The 22214-nt window shown below is 38.4% G+C and overlaps 1 protein-coding gene across 5 annotated transcripts in view; it reads left to right on the top strand.

The window, feature by feature from the left end:
* The window catches only part of RALGPS2 (Ral GEF with PH domain and SH3 binding motif 2), a 135099-nt gene that overhangs the window by 35703 nt on the left and 77182 nt on the right, over positions 1-22214 (top strand). For 3 of the 5 annotated variants that reach the window (XM_026084672.1, XM_026084670.1, XM_026084674.1), the window contains exons 4-5: positions 8314-8364; positions 17901-17984. In XM_026084672.1, the coding sequence (XP_025940457.1) occupies positions 8314-8364; positions 17901-17984 (135 nt within the window). The remainder of the gene's footprint in view (positions 1-8313; positions 8365-17900; positions 17985-22214) is intronic. The other 2 variants (XM_026084673.1, XM_026084671.1) reach the window with 2 other exon arrangements.

Genomic DNA, 22214 nt, shown 5'->3' on the forward strand with positions numbered 1-22214 from the left:
AATCTCAGGCTGAAGAAATATTTATTTTTTGCTTTACAGTAAATTTTTATTCCTTAGACTGTTACTGTATAATTATTTGACGGTTTATTACTTTTTTTTACTCCCTTTTCCATTTTATACTTCAACTTAGCTACTGTGGCATAAATATTTGAGGTAGAATTAAGGTAGCACAGCTGTGTAAATCCATTGCTTTTTCTTCCTCCTAGTTATCTAAGAGGGATTATTTATTCTTTGCAGTGGTCTCTAAAAGTGCTATGAAATAAGCTTGGATTAAGATGTGTGCATGTTCCTTTTCTTTTTTGTTCCACTTAAACTTTATCAAATGGATGTCTAGAAAAAGAATATTGCTTATTTTGTAAACAATATACAAGTAAAGCTTATCTAAAAATCTTTAGGTGAAACATGAGAGAGATTTCTCGGAGGCATTCTTAAAACAGTCAAACATCAAGATGTCTTTGTGAAGAGCATGCGTGTGTTTTGTAAATGAAGCAGGTACCGAGAGTTCTGAAACCACGTTACTTGGGTAACAGAAGTGCAGGAATAGATCTTGAGATGGATGAGGGGGTTAACAAATTCACTTTTTGACACTTTGAACAGACCAAAAATAACTTACCCTGGCCCAGGCTCGCCCGCGGGAGAGCTTGCTCGCTTCTGCAGGGCTCTCGCAGGTTTAGCAATCTCCTGTGGGAGCCGCTGCGTAGCTGCTGGTGCAGGCTGGGGTAGGCAGCTTGCGGCGGTGGCATTAGGCCTGGCCTCTCCTGAGGCCGCTGCCTGTGAGCTGGGGAGTTGGAGGTGAGTCTGTCCATCACATCTGAGCATGGTTTCAGCCAAGCGAAGTACGGGGCCCTAGGAGCTTCAGATGAAACAGGACTCCTGATTATATGCATTCCTGTTTCACTTAGCTTTGTTTTACAGAAGAATATTAAGTATGTTCCAAATGAGAGCAGAGGAAGCAACTTTATTATAGTGTGTGGAGGAACTATTAATGATAAGTTCTGGAACGGACTTTGTGAGAAAATAGGTACAGTTTCAGCACAGGAACTGTAATCCTGCAGTGTTCATTTAGGGCAACGGAATTATTTTAATACTGATGCAGTGCTTAACAGACTCAGCTTTTTCCTCACTTAAAAAATAAATTAAAAAAAAAAAAATCTGGGAGCCCAGAGAGACTGTGCTTAAGCCAAGTTGGAAGGTTTAAATATATTTCATTTGAAAATTAAGATTACGAGACAATTTATGAAGTGCTGCTTGCAGAACCAACATGGCTTAAAGGAAAATCAGAATATGGCACACATTCTTCAATAACCAAACTATCGACTTAAATTTTTTTTTAATCTCATGCACAAACTTACTACTTTTTTTCCCCTCCTCCTCACAATGAGGTACTGTGCAGGAGCTATTGAACGTGCGTTGTTCTTGTGGTAGGCACGTGACAGGTGAAGCTGTAATACAGTAAGTAGCCTGATAGAATGAGTTCTTGAGAAGACTTAAGGACTAGAAATATGAGATTATAGTGCAGATTAAATGGGAACTTTCAAATGGGGATCTGGAGGGGGGAAAGGAGTCCTCCTGTTGTGTAAGAAAGGAGCTTCATGCATTGCTGCAAATAAGTTATGGCTTTTTGGGATGGAAGGTAATTCATATGTGCTCACAGAACTGAGAGAAGTAATTGGAAATGCTTTAAAATTTTGTTTCATCGGGCTTTTCTGTATTCCTCAAAGGAAAAGCACAGTGAGGTATGGTTCTCATTCATCTGCATGTAAAACTTCTAGCCTGACAACCTTGTTGAGAGAGAGGAAAGTGTCTTTWTATGAAGCTGTGTGGTAATCGCTTTAGTATTTTGATGTACTTAGTTGTTATCAAGTCCATCCTTTCAATACCCCTGAGGGCTAAAATATTTTTAAATTCCATTGTGGCGACTTTCATGGAAAGATTTTCCCTGAGGACATGTAAACTCCTATGGTTATGCAGGGGGAAAGAAGGCATCTCCCAACTGTGCCAGTGCCTTATTCCAGTGCCTTAATTGCAAGATGATCATTCACAGTTTCTAAAAGATGGTTTTCTCTTGCAGGATTCCTCAGGTGGTTGAGAGTCTGGAAGTATGTCACTTATGCATTAAAAAATACACCTCCTGAATTGTTATCTAGGATTTAGGACCCAAATGAGTAAAAAATTTATATTTAGTTCTCTCTCTGCCTGGGCAATGAAGAAGCTCTTTAATATATAAATGAACTTACTAGACACAACACATCTGTAAAAGAGAAAAAATGAAGTTTCCTTATCTTTGTATAGCCAAAGCGCTTATTTACCGAGAGCTGTCCAGACAACAGAATGATGAGGTAAATGCTGAGTAAGAATAAGCTCTAGGTTTTATRTTGCACATATAATCTCTTTTAATGTACAAAGCTGAGAGCTCAAAAAGCGGAGAGGTTCTTGTTGGCTTGCTTCATGTAATAAATTGATGTGAATGCTTAGATTTTTGGTTCAAATATCAAAACATTAAGCCACAGTCGGGAGAGGGAGCTATCCAGGGATTTGCATTGACTGGGTTAAGGAGTTGGAAGGAGGCAAGTCAATTTATTGCATCTCTGCACTACAGAAACCAAACCAGTGTCCTTGTTCATTGGGGTTGGAATTGCTCATGGTTTGGTCTTGGTAAAAGTTATTTATCAGACTTGAGCAGTGCCATCTAAGGTAAATACTGCAAATTATTTTCTAAGTTTTGTCATCTCAAATGCTATTGATTAGAACAGTATTTTGGGTTGCTTTATTTTTGGCTTAGCAGTGAGCAAGCACCTTTAAAGGGGTAAACATTCAGTTAGGTGTTTAGGCTTTATGACTTTGAATAATGTTTAAAAGGTTTTTTAAAACGTATTTTTAAACTCTTATGTGAGGCACACTGTCACATCTACAAACCCAAATGGCTTTGTATCCATAAACTTGGATTTTGAGTTGTGAAAAACTTTTCAAGTCCCTGTAACTCTTAACAGAAATGGCAAGCTTCCTAAGAAAGGAACCTCAGAGATATTGCTCAAAAAAGTGGTAATGTGATACAGTGTTGCTGAAGATGGATATTGCTTTCAGTGAAAGCAATAAAGGTGTAAAACCAAATAAACAACACATAGCCTAATATGCAATACTAGAGGTAAGAAGCTTCTCTGTTAAAATCTACCATTCTTTTAGCCCTCTCACTTGTTTTGTGTATACTGTACATATCTTAATACCAATTGAAAATCTATCTAATAATAAACGTTAATCTTGAACTTTGGCATTTGCATAATTATTCTCAATATTAAAATACCATTTCCTATTTAAAATGTATGTTCTTTTTGATGTGTGAATTCTGGTGTAAAGTTATTACAGAAATCCTTGTTTCATAAATACTTGGTATTAATCCTATACTAAAGTAGTAATTTGTTTTGGAGTTGGTGTTCAGGCAAATATTATTCTAGTTTAGCTAAGGCAGTTCAGATCAATTAAGAAGAAAAATTTTGGATACCGGGGAAGAAAGAGAACATTTATTTCCTAGCATTCTCTACTGCATTTTGTATGAACAACAAATCAGTTTTCTGTTTTATTTTTATGAGGCTATTGTTGTAATTTTGTTTTACTGGGGAGAGTTTGCACTTGAATGTCAGTAATTATTGAAATGCATGAGTGGGGTTTTTTTGTTGTGTTTTTTTTGTAAAGATGCTTTAATCTACCCTGTATTCAAGCTTGGGGGTAGGAGGGGACCCTCTCAAGTGTAACAAATCTTGGCTTTGTGTCTCATCTCGTTATATGGTATCTCCTGTAACAGTTTAAAATCCATTTTTATGACTAAATACCAGCTCTTTGAAGACACAGTAGAGAATTATTTATTATAAATATGAGGCAAGCCATAGTTGTCTTTTGGGGCGCTCTTTGTCTTTCAGCCTTAGACCATTGAAAAAAAATGACTGTTTTGAAGAAGTCAGCCTGAAGAGTTCTCTGCATCCAGAACAGACCACTTTGAGTAGTGGAGAGCCTTAATTTTTAGGAATCATTCTCCCAGGCTAGGTTAAATTTTCTGAAGAATTTCATCATGAAAAGTTTTAGATTCTGACTCAGGAATACACCCAAGTGAGTCAAGTAAGTAAACTTTTAATGCCATGCTAATAAGTCACCTTTTAGTCCAGTCAGGTTTTTGTCATACTTATTTCGGAAGCTTTGAAGAACTCATGCTCTCTCAGAACAAAATCTTAGATCTCTGGACACAATTTGCCATTATTTTGCCTTTCTTTTTGTGAGAAGAAAGATGCTTCCTTTCTCCACTTGGTTTTCTTTCCTGTGCAGAGGTGCTGGGCAGGGATCCAATCTGTTCCCAGCTGCTAGTGATTTGAACCTGGGACAAGAAAGCAATTGAAAGAAAAGCTCTGAAATGTTCTCCTTGTAGCCTGCCTCTGCTGCTTGGACCCTGGGTGTCCAGACTTCTGGGTTTCCCCCTCACCCCTCAATTTTCTAGTTTCTTTCATGTGTTGAGAAGCATGATGATACATTCAACACCAAATCTACCTAAAGCAGTGTATTTCCCAGAAGCCCTGGTACATACACATGGGAGACTGAAGACTGAGTTCTGTGACTGGTGTTTCAGGACTGGGGTCTCCACCTTGGAAACGGAAAGGAAGCATTAACTCTTCTGCTGCAAYGTGTGGCTGTTCCAGTGAGCAGGGCTGGGTCAGGGAGGAATGAATCCCTGCTGTTCTCCTGTCCTGTTAGCTCCTGAGGATTCTGTGCAGGCGAGGAAGTGTAATGCCTTGGCGCTTGTCTGTCCAGCCATGGCTGAATGGTTTACAGGAATGGATAGATCTTGTCCTTCCTAGTGAGTGACATCTGTTCCAGAAGCTTTTATAAGGTGGAGGACAACAGACCCCATCCCTGTCACCGGAGTTTCTTACACAAGGGTACAGACTCCCTGTGCAGTATTTAGATAGGTCCTGTCCTCCCAGGGAAGCCCTTCTCTTATACATGCTCTACTTAGTCTTTTAAAACTTAAGAAATAACATTTGTGGAAGCCTTTTGAGTCCTTACTCTCCTACTGTTTTTTTTTTCTGCCCCTTTTGAGGGAAATCAGCTTTTCCAGCGGCCTTTACGTTTGCTTTGTTTCCTCTTTAGGATAAGAGTGTTCTCTGAACTCGTCTTGATTTGTAGTTTTAAGTCAAGAAATCAGTTTGCCTGGTTCCTCCCCCCATCATGCCTTTAGAGCTTAAAAAAAAAAAAACTTTGTTCCCCTTCCTTGTTAGATGTCTTTCCCTGCCCAAGTAAAGATGTGCCTTCGCTATTTGTTTTCTCAAAAGATCCTTAAATGTCTGAAATAAGAAGGCATACTACTAAGTTGTCAAGATGAAGCTGTAATTGCTTATCCAGCTACAGTGTAGCATAGCCTGAATGACATCTTTAACATCTTCAGAAGTTTCCCTTTCTGGTGGTCATCTGTGCGTAATGTGAAGTTGCAGCTGTACCCTTACCTACTTCAGAGAGTTGTCAAGCATGTGGTGGCTTTTAGCAGGGTGGCAGAAATGTCCTGTTCAYGGCATCCTGATCCTTTCCCAGATAATCTGCTCATGTTGGGAAAGGGTGGGAAATCGCACAAAGAATCACCAGCGTTGTCTGTGCTCATGTTCAAAATCATTCCACAGCACAACTCTGTTAACCGCAACTGGAAAACGTTTGCGTTGTTGGGGTGCACTTTCACAACTTACTCACTTCCCTCACCAACTTTGGAATGCAGACAGTGCAGTCTCAGGATGCTGGGGTTGAGGAGAAAGTTACTCCAGGGCTGTGTTTGCCCAGTTTTGCCATGTGCGCGTACCAGGCAATAGAGAGGAGCCCAGAGCTTGTCTTCAAGTATCGTGAAAGCTGAAAAACCAAACGGAAATCTGGCTCCAGGGGTGAACATATGGGTACCTGTTGTGCGAAGGGGCATGTGGCCAGTTCATCTTGAACTTCTTTACTGGCTAGTACCTTTCTTTGGCAGCTGACAGACTGCCTGTTGGGAGACTGAACTGATTCCAGTGTTCTTTAAATACGCCTGTTAGTTAAGGTGTTGGTATCTGCAAGAAAATAAATGTAATCTAACTTTAAGTAGGAGGAATAACTTGTTGGTGCCAGGTCTTTATGTGGTAAGCTAAAATTGTCCTTCTTGCAAGTAGGCCTGTGTTAAGAACTCTGCATTTGCCACCCTGGTGATTTAAAATAAAATACTCAATAATGAAATAGTCCTTAAAAGTAGGATGAGAAAACAATTTTTTTCTTTTGAGATTAAGTCAACTTTTATTATGCCTTGTAATAATTATAATAAAAGAATAGAATGTTTTCTGTCAGCAAGTTTGTTTCTAATTTGAAAGCCACCTTCAGTTTTTGGCAGAAAGTTATTATATATTCTTCCTATAGTTGCAATGGGTATGAGGGAACAGAAAAGTTGAAGGCAAAGAATATTTTGGACTACTTTCATATTCCTGACTTCACGTTCTTATTAACTGTTGACTCTTAAAACAGAAGTATAAGTTATACTGTATCTTAAATGTTTAAATGAAGTCAAGCATATCAGACAGACAAACCCCAAAGTTCGAGATGAATATTCTTGTCGATCAGTTGATTGTTAAACCACATTTTAAAAAAAAAGTAGTTTTGGGATTCATTTTTAAGCTGGCATTTAAATAGTTTCTGGATGTTAATAAACTGTAGATATAAATCATCTGCATCATAGCGTATGTGAGTATATTCTTGTTAGAGGGCCAAGAATGTTCTGGTTATGTAAAGGTTTTTGTATGGGATTTACTGTTACAAAAAAGCATTCAGACAAGAACATTTGTGGGTGTATATTGTGTTGTTTGTAGCTGAGAGTGTATGATTTCACTTAGATTGGTCTGATTTAGTCTCACTTTAGCCCAAGATTAGGGGAATCTAAAATAGCTTTTAAAGATGTTATTTAGAAGCAGCAGCAGGTGACTAAAGCTGAGCYCAGACTAAATTTGAGGCCATACAGCTTGGGAAAAGGAAGCATGGGAAGGGCTCGTTACTTCTGATGCTCTTTACTGAGGAAGCAAGACTTCCAAAGAGCCATGGTGGCAGAATAAGTTGTTTTCTCCTGCAAAAGAATAGAAGATTGAGTCCAGTGTGTTGGTTACAGAAATTGCTACTGATTGATATAATTTTAACACTCATGCTTGCTTGCCAGAATTCGTGCCCAAAAGTGGATGTAGGGGTCAAGGAGCTCTGTCTGCTACAAAATACAGATTTTTGTCTTGTTTGGCCAAACACATGCCTTCTCACCTTATTAGAGAATTTGTTCTCCTTACACCTGCTTTCCCTCAGCTAGAGGATCACAGTTAAATTTTTTCTGTAAAATTGACTTCATCTGAGAAGCTGTTCTGCTATGGCAATCAATGGGAATTAGTCTGTGGGAGTCGCAAAGCCGTCGGCATGTGCTGCGGAGGGAATAGAAGGAGGAACTGCAATTTTCAAGGATGCAGGAAAACATCTATGCAACTTGCATCTGCGGAAACCAAAAAGATCTCTGGATTCAGTGTTAAAAGGGTATTGTAATGTCCATGTCAAATGGCACTGGTCTTTCTAGGCTACCTACATACTCTTTGAAAGAGATGATCTTTCCTTTAGATTACAGGCAGACAGGTATCCTAAATTCTGTGCTTAAACTAAGGCTCTGTGAATATTTTTCAAAATGCAAAACTCATTTCTTTTTTTGTCAACTCTTTTTGAGTTCAGCTTTGCTTACTGTCCTAAAGCTAGAAGACATCCCTGATTTAAAAAGTACTTGCTAATTCTGACTCCTTGGAAGTAAGATGGCCGTGTTTATTTTTATCTGTTGCTGTGTAACTGAACCATTACTTAGCTTTGCTGGTTCCTATGGTTCAAATATGGTCCAAATACAGGCTGAAGAATTTTAGGTATTGCACAATTCTGTTGAAATATTCCTAGACTAAGATTCAGAATTTTAAGAGAAACTTAGAGCAACTGAAGTTACTTTTGCTATAGCTTCCTATACAGTGTTTCTAAATGTGAACTGACTTGCCCATGGAACTGCAAGATTATGCTTGTGAAAATAATTTCTCATAATTTATTAAAGCTCTGACCACTTGATTCTCTTGTGCAGGATGATTCTCTTGTGCAGGATGGCTCTATGTTGAGAGCTGTAACCTCTGAAATTAGCTACTGAATAAAACTGAAATAATAAAAGGAAACAGAAAAAACAAGTGCAGTTGTTACTGTGCAGCACAGCATCTTAATGGAACAGGATTAATTTTGAGCTTAACTTATGACTTTTTATTTCAGGGTCAGATAACACTAATGGATGTCCCTGTATTTAAAGCAATTCAGCCAGAGGTAAGTAGTCCATGGGTTTTGTTTTCAATTTTTAATGGAAAAAAGTTCAGGGTTTCTTACAGTGTCAGCTAGTGCATAAATTTTGGAATTGGAAAGTGTAAGTACATTCAATAAATCTTGCTTTTTTCCCAGTTCTTGTAGCTCTGATGCAGATCGTTTTAGACAAAGATATCTGGAACTAATAGTGTGTTTTGGGAAAGAACTGTTGGTATTTAAACAAGTTCAGCTAATGCTAGGGGTGAAGTATCTGTTTCTAATATTTTTGAATGTTAAACATCTTGACTATATTGATCATGTTTTAGATTCCATAAACATCTTGACTTGACTGTACTGATTATAATGTTTATGATTACAGCTCCTGTTAGGGCCAGAGAAAAACCAAACTATTACCTAATAAGCTGGATTGAAGTTAGTGTGCCAAAATATGTATTTTAATAGTCTGAGCTAACATTTTTTGTGACTTTTCCAAAGTATTTAACAAACAAGGTACCATCCCAGCCTTACAGTTGTGAGACTAACTGTGCATCTCAGCATATATTAAAGGTATAATAGGAAGGAGAAGTTGAAATAAGTATTAGCAGGGCTAAAAGCAAATAGCAATCTCTCTCTGTATGTATGCACACGCCTGTTTGTCCATTACACTGTCTTCATGGATACAGCAGCCCTTCTGCGCTTTTGCTGTTTGCTCTGCCCAGAGTGTGTGCGCACATCTGGCCCAAAGTTATATGGTAGAGATCCAGAAGTGCGGTCTCACCTCCACAGCAGAAACAGTGCACCTTACAGGGCTCTAATGTTTTCTGTCGTTCTTATTAACTTTGCATGTTAATGAGGTTTGTTCAGTAATTGATAACATTTTTGTATAACAACTTGTATGTTGTGTGCCAGGACTAGTGTTGTTTTTACCAAATAGCTGCATGTAACTTTTCTCAGTTTCACCTAGGTTTTCAGTCATGACTCTAAATTCAGCTGYTAAGTAGCCATAGATTTTTGTATATGGAAATTATGGTGTTTGTCACACTTAATAGAAACTGTAGCTGGGTGTGCAGTTTTGTCTCTTACAGATGCTAAATAGTGCTTCTGCTGTATCAGCAGTCTGTGCTTCAGCGTTGTCATGCTTTTATATTGCCGGGTATGGTTTCACTGAGGAGAGAAGTATTGTTTGTAACCAATTATTTCAGCTGTCCTTTGAACCAGTATTCAAATGCTTCACTTCTCTTTCTTGCAAAAACTACTTAAGTTCTGAACCTCGCATGTGCATATACACATGTGCATGGCAGTTTCTTCATGGAGTTTTTGTAAATATGTACTTGGCCTTGCTTCTGAGTAGGGGAATTCAACATTAGTAAAATGGGTGAAATTCTTAGCCTTCAAACTGCAAATACGTACCTCTGGAGTAAAATGCATCTTTTATCTCTAAGTCAATGAACATGAGACTGGTCCTGCAGAGTCGCGTCAGCAGTCCCATTAGCCTTTCTCCAAGTGGCCAGTAGTAGGTGCTTAGTGAGATGGTAAGAGAAACGGTATATGTATATATTTGTATATCCTTCTAGCAGTTGGAAGCTAGAGACTTTCTGAGCTGAAAGCTGCCATCCGCATGCCATGCTTAATAGCCTGTGATGGGCATTTCTTCCATGGATTCTGCTAATCCACTTTGAACTTGATTATACTTGTGGTAATAAATTGGAAGTAAATTATACTTCACAATTTACTGAGAAAATGGCTTCCGCAACTGAAATGTGTAATACGAAAATACTTCCTTTTATTTGTGTTTAAAGCTTATCGTATATATCATCTGTGCTATTCTGAGCCTCTTCTGTGCTGTTCAGGATTTTATTATGGATTGGTATTGGATGCTTTTACAGAATGCCTCTTTTGGTTACACAGCTTCAAAGGACTGTCAAAAGGATATCAAAAAATCAAAACACCAATTTAACTAGTTAAGACTCTTCCTAATGATCTGCTGATACAGAAATTGTGGCTTAAATGATATATATGTAGATAGATATCTCTTTCCCCCCCCCTCCCCCCAGCTTGAGCTTGGTGGTAGTTTATTCTTCCTGATCTACTTCCAATGCTGCACAGAATGAGCAGTCAGCTATGCAACAGCCACAAGGAAGCGAGTGAATTAGATATGTTGGCAGTGATCCAGTACTCCATATCTCAGAATTTGCTGCTCTTTTAATGCTACCTCCTCTACCACAGATTACATTGTATGAGCAGTCCTACAGCAAGTCACTGGGAGAAAAGAAGAAATGTCAAAAAACCACACTTAATTTTGCAGGCTGTTCCAACTCATTAATTGTAAAGATGAAGAGGAAAAGGAGAATAAATTAATGAAGTTTATTTCTGAAAGAAAAACTGTGGAAATTAAGATGGGAAAATAAGTCAATATAGCTGCAATGTAATTCCTTTAAAGAAATCTGTGTACTGTGTTGTACAAATCCCCATCGTGCCTACACTCTTCAGAAGTATTCCCTGAAAAATAACCTTAGGTTGAGGAAGCTGTTTTGTCACTTCTCACGTGTTTGCGCACAGGCAGTTGAAGGCACTGACAACCTACAAGTATTATCTGTCCCTCAGTGCTGCAGTACAGGTAGGCGGAGGTATGGGGTCTTGTGTCTGACATGCCTCCGAGTTGTCAGTCCTGTATGGAAAAGGGGCGTACAGATTGCTTTTCAGGTCAAGAGCAGCTAGGCACAATTAAAAGGCGCTTTTCTCATTTTCAGAAGAGGAAAAACAGACATGGAGCCCTCCCAGTTTGCCCAGAGGTGTGTTGACAGCAGATTAATGAAGTGTTTTAGGTCTCTGAATTTCTTTGAAGCGTTGATCAGGCTGTGCCTGCCATAACTATGCCTTGATTCAAGATGCAGGTCCTTGCACATACCTTTAGGTGTGCACTCAAACACTGTTAAATTTGTAATTAAAAAACAAAACACTGTTGAGCCTATTCCCCTGTACAAAAGCACTTCTAAATTGAGGCTTTAATGAATGAGTAAAATGCATTGAGATTGTGTTTTTTTCACATCAATACTCAATAGATGCTCTATTGCCCTTTTGCATGTGTGGTGGGAGGGATATAAAAAGCATCTTCCCTGGTGTGTACATGTTTTAAAACCTGCTGCTCATTATAGATGGTTGTAGTTCACCACCAGATCTTTGTCATACAGTGGGAATTTCCACCACCTTCCTAAACTCTGTAAAACAATATTAAAATGAGTATTTTTTACCATTTAATGTCCTTTCATTTGTGTGCCCAAATAAGGGTTCTGAAAGATGTATTCCAAGATGCTTAATTTTTAACATAACCAGAGCTGATTTTTCACCTTCTTTAGGAAGTGTGTAAGAACTGTTTAAGCATCATAGTTATTCTTGGCTATCTAAATTAATGTGTTGAATCTTCTTCATGGTATTAAAAACTTCTCATAAAGTATCAAAGGCTTGTTTTCTAAAAAGTGACATCAGAATTTTATTCCTCCTTAGTGTCATTCAGCTCTGGATTTTGTCAAGTAACTAGTTTTTTTACAGTAATATATAGTAATTCTTCTTTAGGCCTCACAATCGGTGAGCAAACTCATGGCGCACATTTAAACATTTCTTGAGCCTTTTGCCTGTATGTATAACAAATACAGCTTGGAGCTAACACTCCCTGCCTATATTCAAATTTACCACAGTTCTGTTGTCCAGTGTACCATAGGAAAGCTGGGTTTTCAGATGTTACGTTTGAGGGCTGGTCCATGTCAGCTGTCCTTTGGAAATGGATGCATTCTGACTTTCARTGCTTGATAGTATAAATTGGTAAAGAATTAAGTTAAAGGATGCATGCTTAAAAGATGCGTGGTTCTCATGAGCTCAGACTAATATGTTGRAAGAATGGCATACATAGTTGTATGCAAAAAATTGTAAAGCTTGCTTTCAGAGTACTTAATTTTAATCCTGCTTCAGTGTCACACGCACTCTTTTTCTGAGTAACATGAATTGTAAGCAGTCTTCAGCTGGCTTTGTACACTCTTAATAGTGATACATAGTTCTGTGGACTATAAGGTTCCTGAACCTCGGTCATAAGTCAGTTCCCATTGAGACTTTATGAAAGCAGATTTTTTGGAGCCAGTGCTACAAACACAGTTAATGTTCTCCACCCACTGCAACTGTTTCCTCTTGATGGCCAGCAGATAGTGTTAGGAGCCTTTTCTCATGGGCCAATGTCTTGGTTTGGTTTTCTCTTCTAACATTAATACTTTTTTTCCCCCCATGTCCCCTTTAGAAGGCTTTACGTTACCATATCACTTGGTGTCTGCATCTTTCCACAGGTAAAGATATGAGAATTTTCATCTACAGCAAAAGAATCTAGAACAGTGGATTTGGTGTATGCTGTTCTCGTTTTTAGAGGTGGAAAGAGAATTGGCATTTCTTTTTTCTTGTGAAAGACTGTTCTCCTAGATTGTGGTTCATGTTAACTTTTTACTTCAGTTATTATCAAGTCAATTATTATCTAGTAGCTGCTATAATTGTATTACAAATTAAAAAAACTGTCTGCATCATTTGGTTTTATAGAAACAATGTAATGGATAGTTTAAAAAAAAAAACTGGTCTAGTTTGTATTGTGACCAACAGGAATGCTGCTACCTCAGGTAGTGCGATGCGAATCCGCACTATGAAGTTACCTTGTCACGCGAGCTCCCCGTGTAGTCATTCTCTTTTGCTCTTGAACAAACTGTGTCCATCTACTTTGTAAACTTGTTGTTTCTCCCCTCACAACTATTAAAGATGAATAAAGAAATAGTCCTACATCCCTCTCAGAAAGATTTTATTTTCTATTGATTTGAAGAAATAACAGGAAGATTTTCATCCAGTCCTTGAGAGTCCTTTCTGGATGCTCGCTCTCTGCAGAGCTAAAGTGGAAACTAGTTAGGCATTTCAGACAGCGCCTTTCAGCCTCTCATCCAGTCCCTGGTTGTTTCAAGTTCATGATTTTTATGCTGGTAGTTGGTTGCCTCAATTCACTGTTAGATGCTTTTTTGCTAAACTGTCCAGTCTCTGAAACAGGTTATATTGTCTGAAGAATTTAGTTCTCCTCTGTCTCAGGAAGTTCTGGAAAGAACTTTCAGATGGATCTAGATGTTGTTGCTTAAGGACAAATTTGGCAAAATCAGGTCTATTGGATTGCACCTGGTCGGCAGTTCTGTCCCCTGCTGCCCTTAGTTACATAGGGAAGGACAGCCAATAACAAACCCAGAGTACAGATTGCTGTTGGCAGTCCGTCACAGTGTTAACCTGCGCTTTCTTTGGAAGTCTTGTCTGGTTAAGGATGAACCTTGAGTAGTCCACATAATGATTGTTAATAATAGCTGCTTTGATGAATAGTACACTTGTTGCATGGTGTTAGGCAGCTGCCTGAGAATTACTTTCAATATAAGAGGAATCTATTCATTAGCCTTTTTACAGGGGATTTCTCTGAGAATTGCAGCTTGTTTGGGAGAAGTGGGAACACACCATTCTGACTGTGGAAGCAAATAGCAGATGAAAATATTTTTCTGTCTGATGCACTGCATATGTATCATGACAGCAGCAGCAATCAAGCTGACTGGCAGTTTGTGAATACAGGAAAAAAGAGACAAGGCTAATGCCTGTTTTATCATATTGCAGGGAAGTGTTTAATTATGAAAGAACAATCTTTGCAACACAGTCAAAACAAAAGGTGATAATAAAATTCTGCTCTTAGTGTTTTTTTTTCTTCTCTGTGGCAGTAGCTATCCTGTTTGACCCTGCTGAGCTTGCAAAGCYGTGCCTTTTCCTTGATATCAATTGCTGCCCCACAGGCTGACCTGGGTTCATCCTGGGTTCAAACATGTGCTTGAGTTCCTACATATCAGCCACTACAACTTTCTATTTCATGCTCCTAGCAAAAGAGACACAGAGCTTAGCATAGCCCATGTAACTCAGGATTATGGTACAGTCAATCATTTTATGTTTAGGGTGAGCCAGGAGCACACACCTGAACAGTTACCATGGCTTAGATAGTGTATATAGTGACACAATCCTGTGTCTGAGCTTTAAATAGACCTTATTGCAAGTTACCTTTCTTCCTTTGTCACTTAAAAAATGCCTGCAAGTTACTTCTGAGAAAGTAGAAGGAATTACTGTTTGTTTTCTTATTAATAATTATTCTGAGTGGACTACAGTACAGGAAATTGGGCTAATACAAGAACTCACATCTGCTATGGAAAATTCAATCTGTATGAAAGCAATCTATTTGAATTTTCCTTGTTTGTGAAACAAAAAAGATTTCCATCTGTTCCCCATGAATCAACTGTTTTTTTTTTAGTGGTTATGGTTTTTTAGACAGCAGCAATGGTAAAGCAAAAAGGTAGTCATGGGTTTGCTCAGTTGTATTGCTTCTAGGTTATGTTAATAATGGAATTTCTCCTGAAGTAGAATGTGCAGGTAGTAATGCTGATGGAAAATCAGTGTGGGAAAAGGATAATAGCAGAGGGAATGCTGGAGAAACTGAGGACAAGTGGCAGAGGGAGCTAGTTGCATTTTGGAATCAGTGAAGGGAAAAGCAAGCTGGCTATACAGGGGAGAGATGTCTCAAGTGAAGCAGAGAAGCCGTGTGCAGGAGGTGGAAGAGAATGTCCAAGAACAGAGAGGAAATTAAAGCAGGAAGATATGTGTGTGCATCCATTTTGTACACCTTCTACGTATTTCTTACACTAATGAAAGAAAAATGGCTTTTAGAGGCCCAGGCTTTGGAGAGTCCTATTGCACTTACTTTGTCCCTGACCAGTCGTGTAGATGTTGGGTTAAGCTGTTGAAGAACCTGAAGTGATAGCACAGGTTTTGAGGGCCTGCATGACTGTTCCTCAGCGTTTCTGTAAAAGGATTTTGGTGTGTGCCTTTTCAGTCACGAGCAGAATCTTTTGTACATTATTATGTGCCTGTTAAACTCTTCACTCGAGAACATGAGTAGAGCCAAAGGATGCTCAGATTTGATGCCCTGAGCAGCTACCGGTACTGCTTTGCCAGTTACTTCTGCTTCTGTGCTAAGTTTCAAGCGTTGGTAAGAAAGGATAAGCCTTTGACCCTGCCTTTTCTGTAGGGACCCCGTATACTCTGGAGCTATCTCAGTCCCGTRCCTATTTTCTCTCTCTGCACCCCTATATTCTCAAATTATCTTAACCCTAAACCTGTTGCTCAGTTTTGCTACTTTCTTCTCTCCATTTGACAGCTTCAGCTCGTGCCTTCTACCTCCTCTCGCCTCTGAGTTCATCTTTTTCCTTCCCCCTTAAATCTTGGAGCTCAAATCTATCTATAACTCACCTACCTCATTGTATACCTCAAACCTGTGCGTGTTTCCTATTGCATTCTCCACAAGTTTAATCCCCCTCTAATTCTGACTATAAATATAAACTTGTCCTTAAGCTTAATCCTGTTACTTATGTACTAGCTAAAGGTTCTTGGTAGTATTTTCTGCCTAAAAACTACTGTTTCTGTAGCTAATTGTGTCTGTACCACCAACCCCAGTGCCAACTAAACAAGGTCTGCTTCTGCCATATGTGCCCTGTAAGCCCTTAGATGTACACTGTCAAGATGGATGACTTTTGCCCTGAATCATCATAGCTTTTTTCCCCCTGGTGATGATAATTCAATTAATACAAGGACATACCCTGAATTATTTAGAAATTACCACGTTTTGTCTGAACTTCAGATAGCAACTAGATTTTTTTCTGCTTTTAAGGAATTGTAATAATCAGATGCCAGTAACGATGAATTGCCGTGTATTCTACCCAACTGCAGTGCTGGGCTTATTTTATTCCAATGGGAACTCCAGCCCTGGGAGATGTTGAGGTATAGAGAATCTTAACAAGAGGCTCTTGGGTGGTTTCCTCGCCGGTTTGCCTGCACGTCCTTGCAGCAGAAACAACTCGGGGCTGAGCAGATGTCTTGTGCATAGTCTTTGAAGTGCAAATATAAGATATGCATGTGCTGAAAATGATAGAATTTTCCAGGCTAGCTTTTGGGGGCAGAACTCCTGGAGAAATTCGAAGGAATGGCCCTAAATGCAAAGCTGGAGACTTGGCATTCTTTCCGGTGCCTGTGAACAGGAGTGTCTTAGTCTTCTCTAGCAAATGTCAGCATGCCACGGGCTTCAACAAGTGGAAGATTGAAAGGCTGAAAAGCAGTTAAGTTCCTAATTAAAATGAAAATGCCCTTAGAGCTCTTTGGGATAATATACTGTTCTGAGGTTAGAGCTTAGAATATCCAGATTTCAAATTCTTCCTTTAAAATATGACTGTCTTAAATGGCACATTTACTAGTCAGATGTGCATATCTACTTTATATGTTAGTTGGAGGTAGAGTATAATGCTAGTTTTACTAAGGGATTATCAATGTAATAAAACTGAGAGCTTCAGAGTGGAAGATGTGAAAATAAAGCATGAATAAATAAGTGAGAGGCTGGACCTTGCTATTATGCCACTTGAGTAATTAAGCTGTCTCTGTATTAGATATTTTTCATGATGGTTTCAGTTGGTACTGCAGAGTAGGCTGTATGTGCTGCATGCTCTGTGTATTTGCATCTATTCTGTATACTATTGTATATGAATAGAAGCTTATTAGTGTGTTTACTTTAAAAAATTGGAATTAGTTAAAATTAGTTTAAAATTCCAGTTTTGGTTAGAACTGCTTCACTGGAATTAAGTGGTAGAAAATAAGTGAGGACAACAAAGTTGCCCAGCTGCTGACTTTTACAGAGAAGTAAGATATAACTTAGCAGTCACAAAGTAATGCTTTTTTAGGCTTTACAAATAATTTGTTAAATCAGTCAGGCCTGCAGTTTTATAGGGTGTCTAAGCACAGGAACTATGTGATTTTTTTGGTTGGTTGGTTTTTGTTTTTTAAACAAATGTCTCCTGGCCCCCTTTTACTCAAACTAATTAAGTGCTGACTGTTGTTCAACTTAATAAAATAAAACTAATCTCTTTGGAAGAGAACTGGAAACAGTGTTGTCTTTTCTTATTGTTGCTGCAAAAGATGACAATTCTGGTTTTCCTTTAATGCAGCCCACTAAAATAATGGGACATGTCTAGATGAAGCTAACAAGGTATACCAACTTGGTAGACTTTAAAATAAGTGTCTTAAGGTAATTTAAAAACATGAGACATGGTGCTCTTCCTAGCTCTAATTTAAGTTTAAAGCAGTATTTTCTGTGGTAATGAAATAGACTTTGTATTTTACTTGTTTTTAATAGTAAAAACTCAATTAAGAAAAAAGTCCTTAATTCAATAGAAGATGAATTGTAAAATTATTATTATTTAAAAACAATTCACAAGCGATATTTGTGGAATCTCAAAACTTACAAAAGAAATTAGAAGTGTAACTGTATATATTTCTTACTTCAATGTATCATTGTCCTGTTAGATACAAAAAGTGAAAATTTAAATATTTTGAAACTTAGATGACTTGTCTGGCTGGCTTTGGCTCTGAATTTACATTACTCACTAATTCAAAAGAATGAATTCTCATCCTTATTCCTCCAGGAACTGGCAAGTTGTGGGTGGAATAAAAAAGAGAAATACAGTTCTGCACCGAATGCAGTTGCTTTCACCAGAAGATTCAATCATGTGAGTTATTTTTTTCAGTGTCATTACATGTATGTGTCTAAAAATTTGGTGAATGGAGTGTTCTGGCACATCACTTTTATTGTTCACAGCTAATTACTTTAAATGCCTGCTTAAAGGAGTTCCTTATCTGCTGGAAACAGAGAAAGATTGYGTTAGACCAAATCAGTGCTGAAGAAATAGCTGTGTTTTTGTTGCAGCTTGTTTCAATTAGGCTTTTTTTAAAATAAGTTACTGACCATTAAAATATTAAGTGTCTTTCCCTGCAGATGTTGTCTGTCCTTTTCATAAAGATGGAACCATCATTCCAGGTTAAAGGCTTAATGTATAGAAGGATGCTTGGACTAATAATTGGATATAATTTCTTTCTGTGGTGCAGCTAAGTGTCTGTCTCCCATAGAAGTTTTTGTCCTTAGAAAGGTGAACCTTTTGTCAGTATGGATTATTGTTTTTAAGGTAACTGTGGGCAAACTTAATTCTAAACAATTTGATTCTACAAAACTTGTCTTTAAATTTTGCATTTGACATAATTGTTCAGATGGAATATGTTTATTCGAGATATGTGAAAGTGGCTTTTTTCTTAAAGCTTTCTCTATACAAAATGAATTTACAGGATTAGAATTTTAGCATTTTCCACAGTTAAAGGAATAAGTATGTAGTTAGCCAACAGTCTCAAGTGTAATGCTTTTTAATGCCATATTTTGTTTCAGAGGAAGTACATCTCTCCTTTTGTAAGTGTTTAATGTCTCAAACATACGAGCTCTATTCCAGACCTATTTTCTGTGCCCAGTCTTGCTTTTAGACATCTTTGTTAATGCTCTTAAATTTGGGCCAAGTCAAGCTTTTAAGTCTTCTTGGTTTTTTTTTTCCCCCCTGTCACTATAAAATATATATGCATACAGTAAGGATAATGAGATTAAAATGCTAGAAACTCCTCTTTTTGTAGTACCTTTCTCTGTTATAGTCAGTAGTCCCACTTCCCTAGAAAGCATTTGATAAGGGGAACCTTTATATATTTCCATTATCCCAGAAGGCATGCTAGAGTATTGTCAATTATGATGGGCTATTTCATCTGCCCTAATTTCCTTTCTGCTGTACTTCATTTGTATCAAGGAACTGTTACTTTTGATTAAAAGACAAGTCATATCCGAAGGAAATTATAAATCTAGGCGACTTTAGGTCTGTAGCGTTCCTTGAGCTTGTTTGCTTTCAGTCAGACTGAAGGATGTTCATTATGTCTTTGTTTTGCCTTTGTTTTGTTTTTTAATTTTTTTTCTTCAATATAGTAAAGGAGAGCCTTAAATGAAATGCAGCACTGTAACCAGCTTTGAGCCGTTGTGTAGTTTGTCTGTTTTCCCCCTGCTTTGGCTGTTTGCTTGTGAAGGCCTCGCTAGCAATGATGTGGTCAAAAAAGGACTGAGATCTATTTCTGAACAATTCCATTCTCTAGCTTATTTGTAGGGAAACCTCAGAAGAGCAGTAAACATACAAGCAGAATACATTAGCTTTAAGATTAACAGACTGCCTATGGTTCTCTGAGTGTCTTCATATAAAAATTTCATATGGTGGGATGCAAGCAAATGTAGCTGGAGACTTTCTTGTCGTAGCAGCTTTAGGCTTGTAGTTAAGCCTCGTTCCATGTGCGTGCTTTTTGTGCAGCCTAAAAGCTGGGTGTGCCCCTCTCAGCGGACTGGTCCCTTCCCTGAGAATATCTTTGCTAATGGTTTCTTACAAACCTCCTTAACATCTTGAAGGTTTTGTGTTCCCTGCCATTATTAAGCTCCAGCTAAGACTTACCCATCTGATAGTCTGTCACTGACTTTCATTCCCCTAGTGGATTTCAGATATTGTGTTGCCTGCTATGGAAGATTACCTTAGTCAGATGGCAGTTATTGCTGGTTTTAATATCTTAAAAAAAAAAAAAAAAAAAGTAGATTGACAGTAATGCGGATTGTCCTTAAGTCACCTCTGGAAACCAGAACATCAGCAGAATTTGAGAGCACATCTTTGCCATGTCAGTGGGCTTTTTGGAGTCACTCGTATAGGCAAGACGGGCTGGTTTGAGCCTCCTATTCCAGTAATGGCCTCCCAGGAAATGGAAAAGGTCCTTTTTTGACAGAGGGTACTTCAAGATATTGTCAATTCTCCATTAAATCAACTGGAACAGGACAAGTAGTGTCTCTTTCCCTTTCTCATATTGTCAGCACCATCATGTTCAGGTGTTGTGGTGCTTAGGCTGTCTCTTGGACTGTATTTGAAGCCAGAAGATTAGGAGGGATTTATAGGCCTGCCTTCCTATTTCATTTTTCTTATTTGTTTCTGCTGTCTTTATCATGTCAGTTAAAGAGTTTGGTATGAGATATAGCACAAACTCTGCCACAAAGAGACAAAGAATTCTTGACAAAGAAGCAGCAAGCCCAACTGTTTAAGTTATGCTCAAATGTTGGGTTAGTTTGCCTCTAATCATTTTCCGGGGAACTGCTGTATGCAGCTTTGGCTGCATCATTTGCCAGAAGTCCACCTGAAAGTTGCATCGGTCTCTATTCTGGCACCAAGGAAAGTCATCAGTCTTACCTGGGGGGGAGGAGGAGAGAGGGAAAAGGGGGAAGTATTGTTTCAGTTGCAGGTTCCTATTTTATTCATGTTCATACCTCAACTTGTGGCTTACTGAGACAGTACCTTGAATAACTTTTGACATCACAAATGGGCCTATGGTTCAAAATGTTGTCATTGCAGAGGAGTCGTGCATTCTGATAGTATGACTCTATTTAGATTCGCCATCCTTTCAGGAGCAGTGAATGTCAGGAATTCAAATGGGGTTGGCAATAGCAGCTGGGAGTGAGAAAGCCTGGTGGAGCAGGCGGCTCCTGTTGCCTTTCCTCTAGGTCTAGTCTGCTGTAGCCAAGCTCAGGTCTGCACCAGATGCTCGTTCAGTAGAATCTCGTTCCTGTCAGGCACTACTCTGTTCACCTGATAAGCGCTGATTTTTAGACTTAAAATAAGTGATCAGTAAAAATCACTGTGGCTTTTGGCTTTATCTGGCATGAATACAATGCATTAAACTTTAATTAACCTTTGAAATTTCACTGAGTTTAAATTGTGCATTATGCATCTGTCTGTCTCCTTGCCCCAACTCACCACAAGAAACAYGTGTATTTTAAGTGAAGAGCATATTAAATCACTAACAGCTGCTTCACAGCAAATGGATCTGCTGATAGCATTTTGGAAACAGCAATAACTATGCGCAGTAGATTGCAGTCCTCTGAGAATGAAGTAGTGTGTTTCCAGCATTAGTTGTCTGATAATTACATATGGCGCCTGTGAAAACGGATCAAGTTTGGGAAGAGGAGAAATCATTGAATCTTTCCATGCCAGAGTTTTGTCTTGAATTGTATATTGGTACAAGGTAGTCTGTAGATTTACACATCTACTATTAAGTATTGTGTTTAAATATTTAATCTCTCTGCATAACTTTTCAAAACTTTGATTTCTGCTTTTTGCAGATTTTCTTCTGAGAAATAGTTGAGTGCTATTGCTGTAACTGGTAGGTCTGGCAGAGTGGATAGTTGTCAAGTTTGCCTGCTTCCCAAACCACTGTTCTCTACATTTTTAGAAAGATTATATAGCATTGATTTCAAGCAAAGAAAGAAGGCATGTCCTTTTCTGAAATCTGCTGTTAGACACTGATGAGAGAACATTTTCGTGATTTATGTCAAGTTAACTTTCACTATTTTGGTTGTAAGATTATCTGTATTAAAAGCCTTTTTCTGAGCTTTTTATTCTAAATGAGTGGGAACTATGCTGCTGCAGAGCTAAAAATGAGAGAAACTTTAGTTAGATTAATTAGACTTGACACATTGAAAGCATGTTAAAGCAAAAGATCACGCTTAAACAAACTTGATGTGTTTTGCTAACTGTAAAACGTTGCCTTAAAAAAAAAAAAAGTACATAGCAAGGGGATAACTTGTGTTGTCTTGAATACTGTAGTGTTGCTGAGGTGCAATGGAAGGTGATGGTGGACTTCTACTAGGGCTGTTGGAAACTAAAACGTGGGGGGTGAGGTTAGCATCCTCCCACTCAAACAAACCAGCAAAACGGGCCGGGGCTCTGCCCAGGCTGCGAGGACACCGGCTCGGTACTGTCCATCTCGTGTGCTGTGCTGTCTCTTTGCATAGTGCATCAAATTGGTTTTAATATATGTTTGGCAGAAGGATCCAGAAACTCTAGTAAGGA

Source organism: Apteryx rowi, unplaced genomic scaffold, assembly GCF_003343035.1.
Source record: "Apteryx rowi isolate R43461 unplaced genomic scaffold, aptRow1 scaffold_65, whole genome shotgun sequence".
In the NCBI taxonomy this organism is placed as follows: Eukaryota; Metazoa; Chordata; class Aves; order Apterygiformes; family Apterygidae; genus Apteryx; species Apteryx rowi.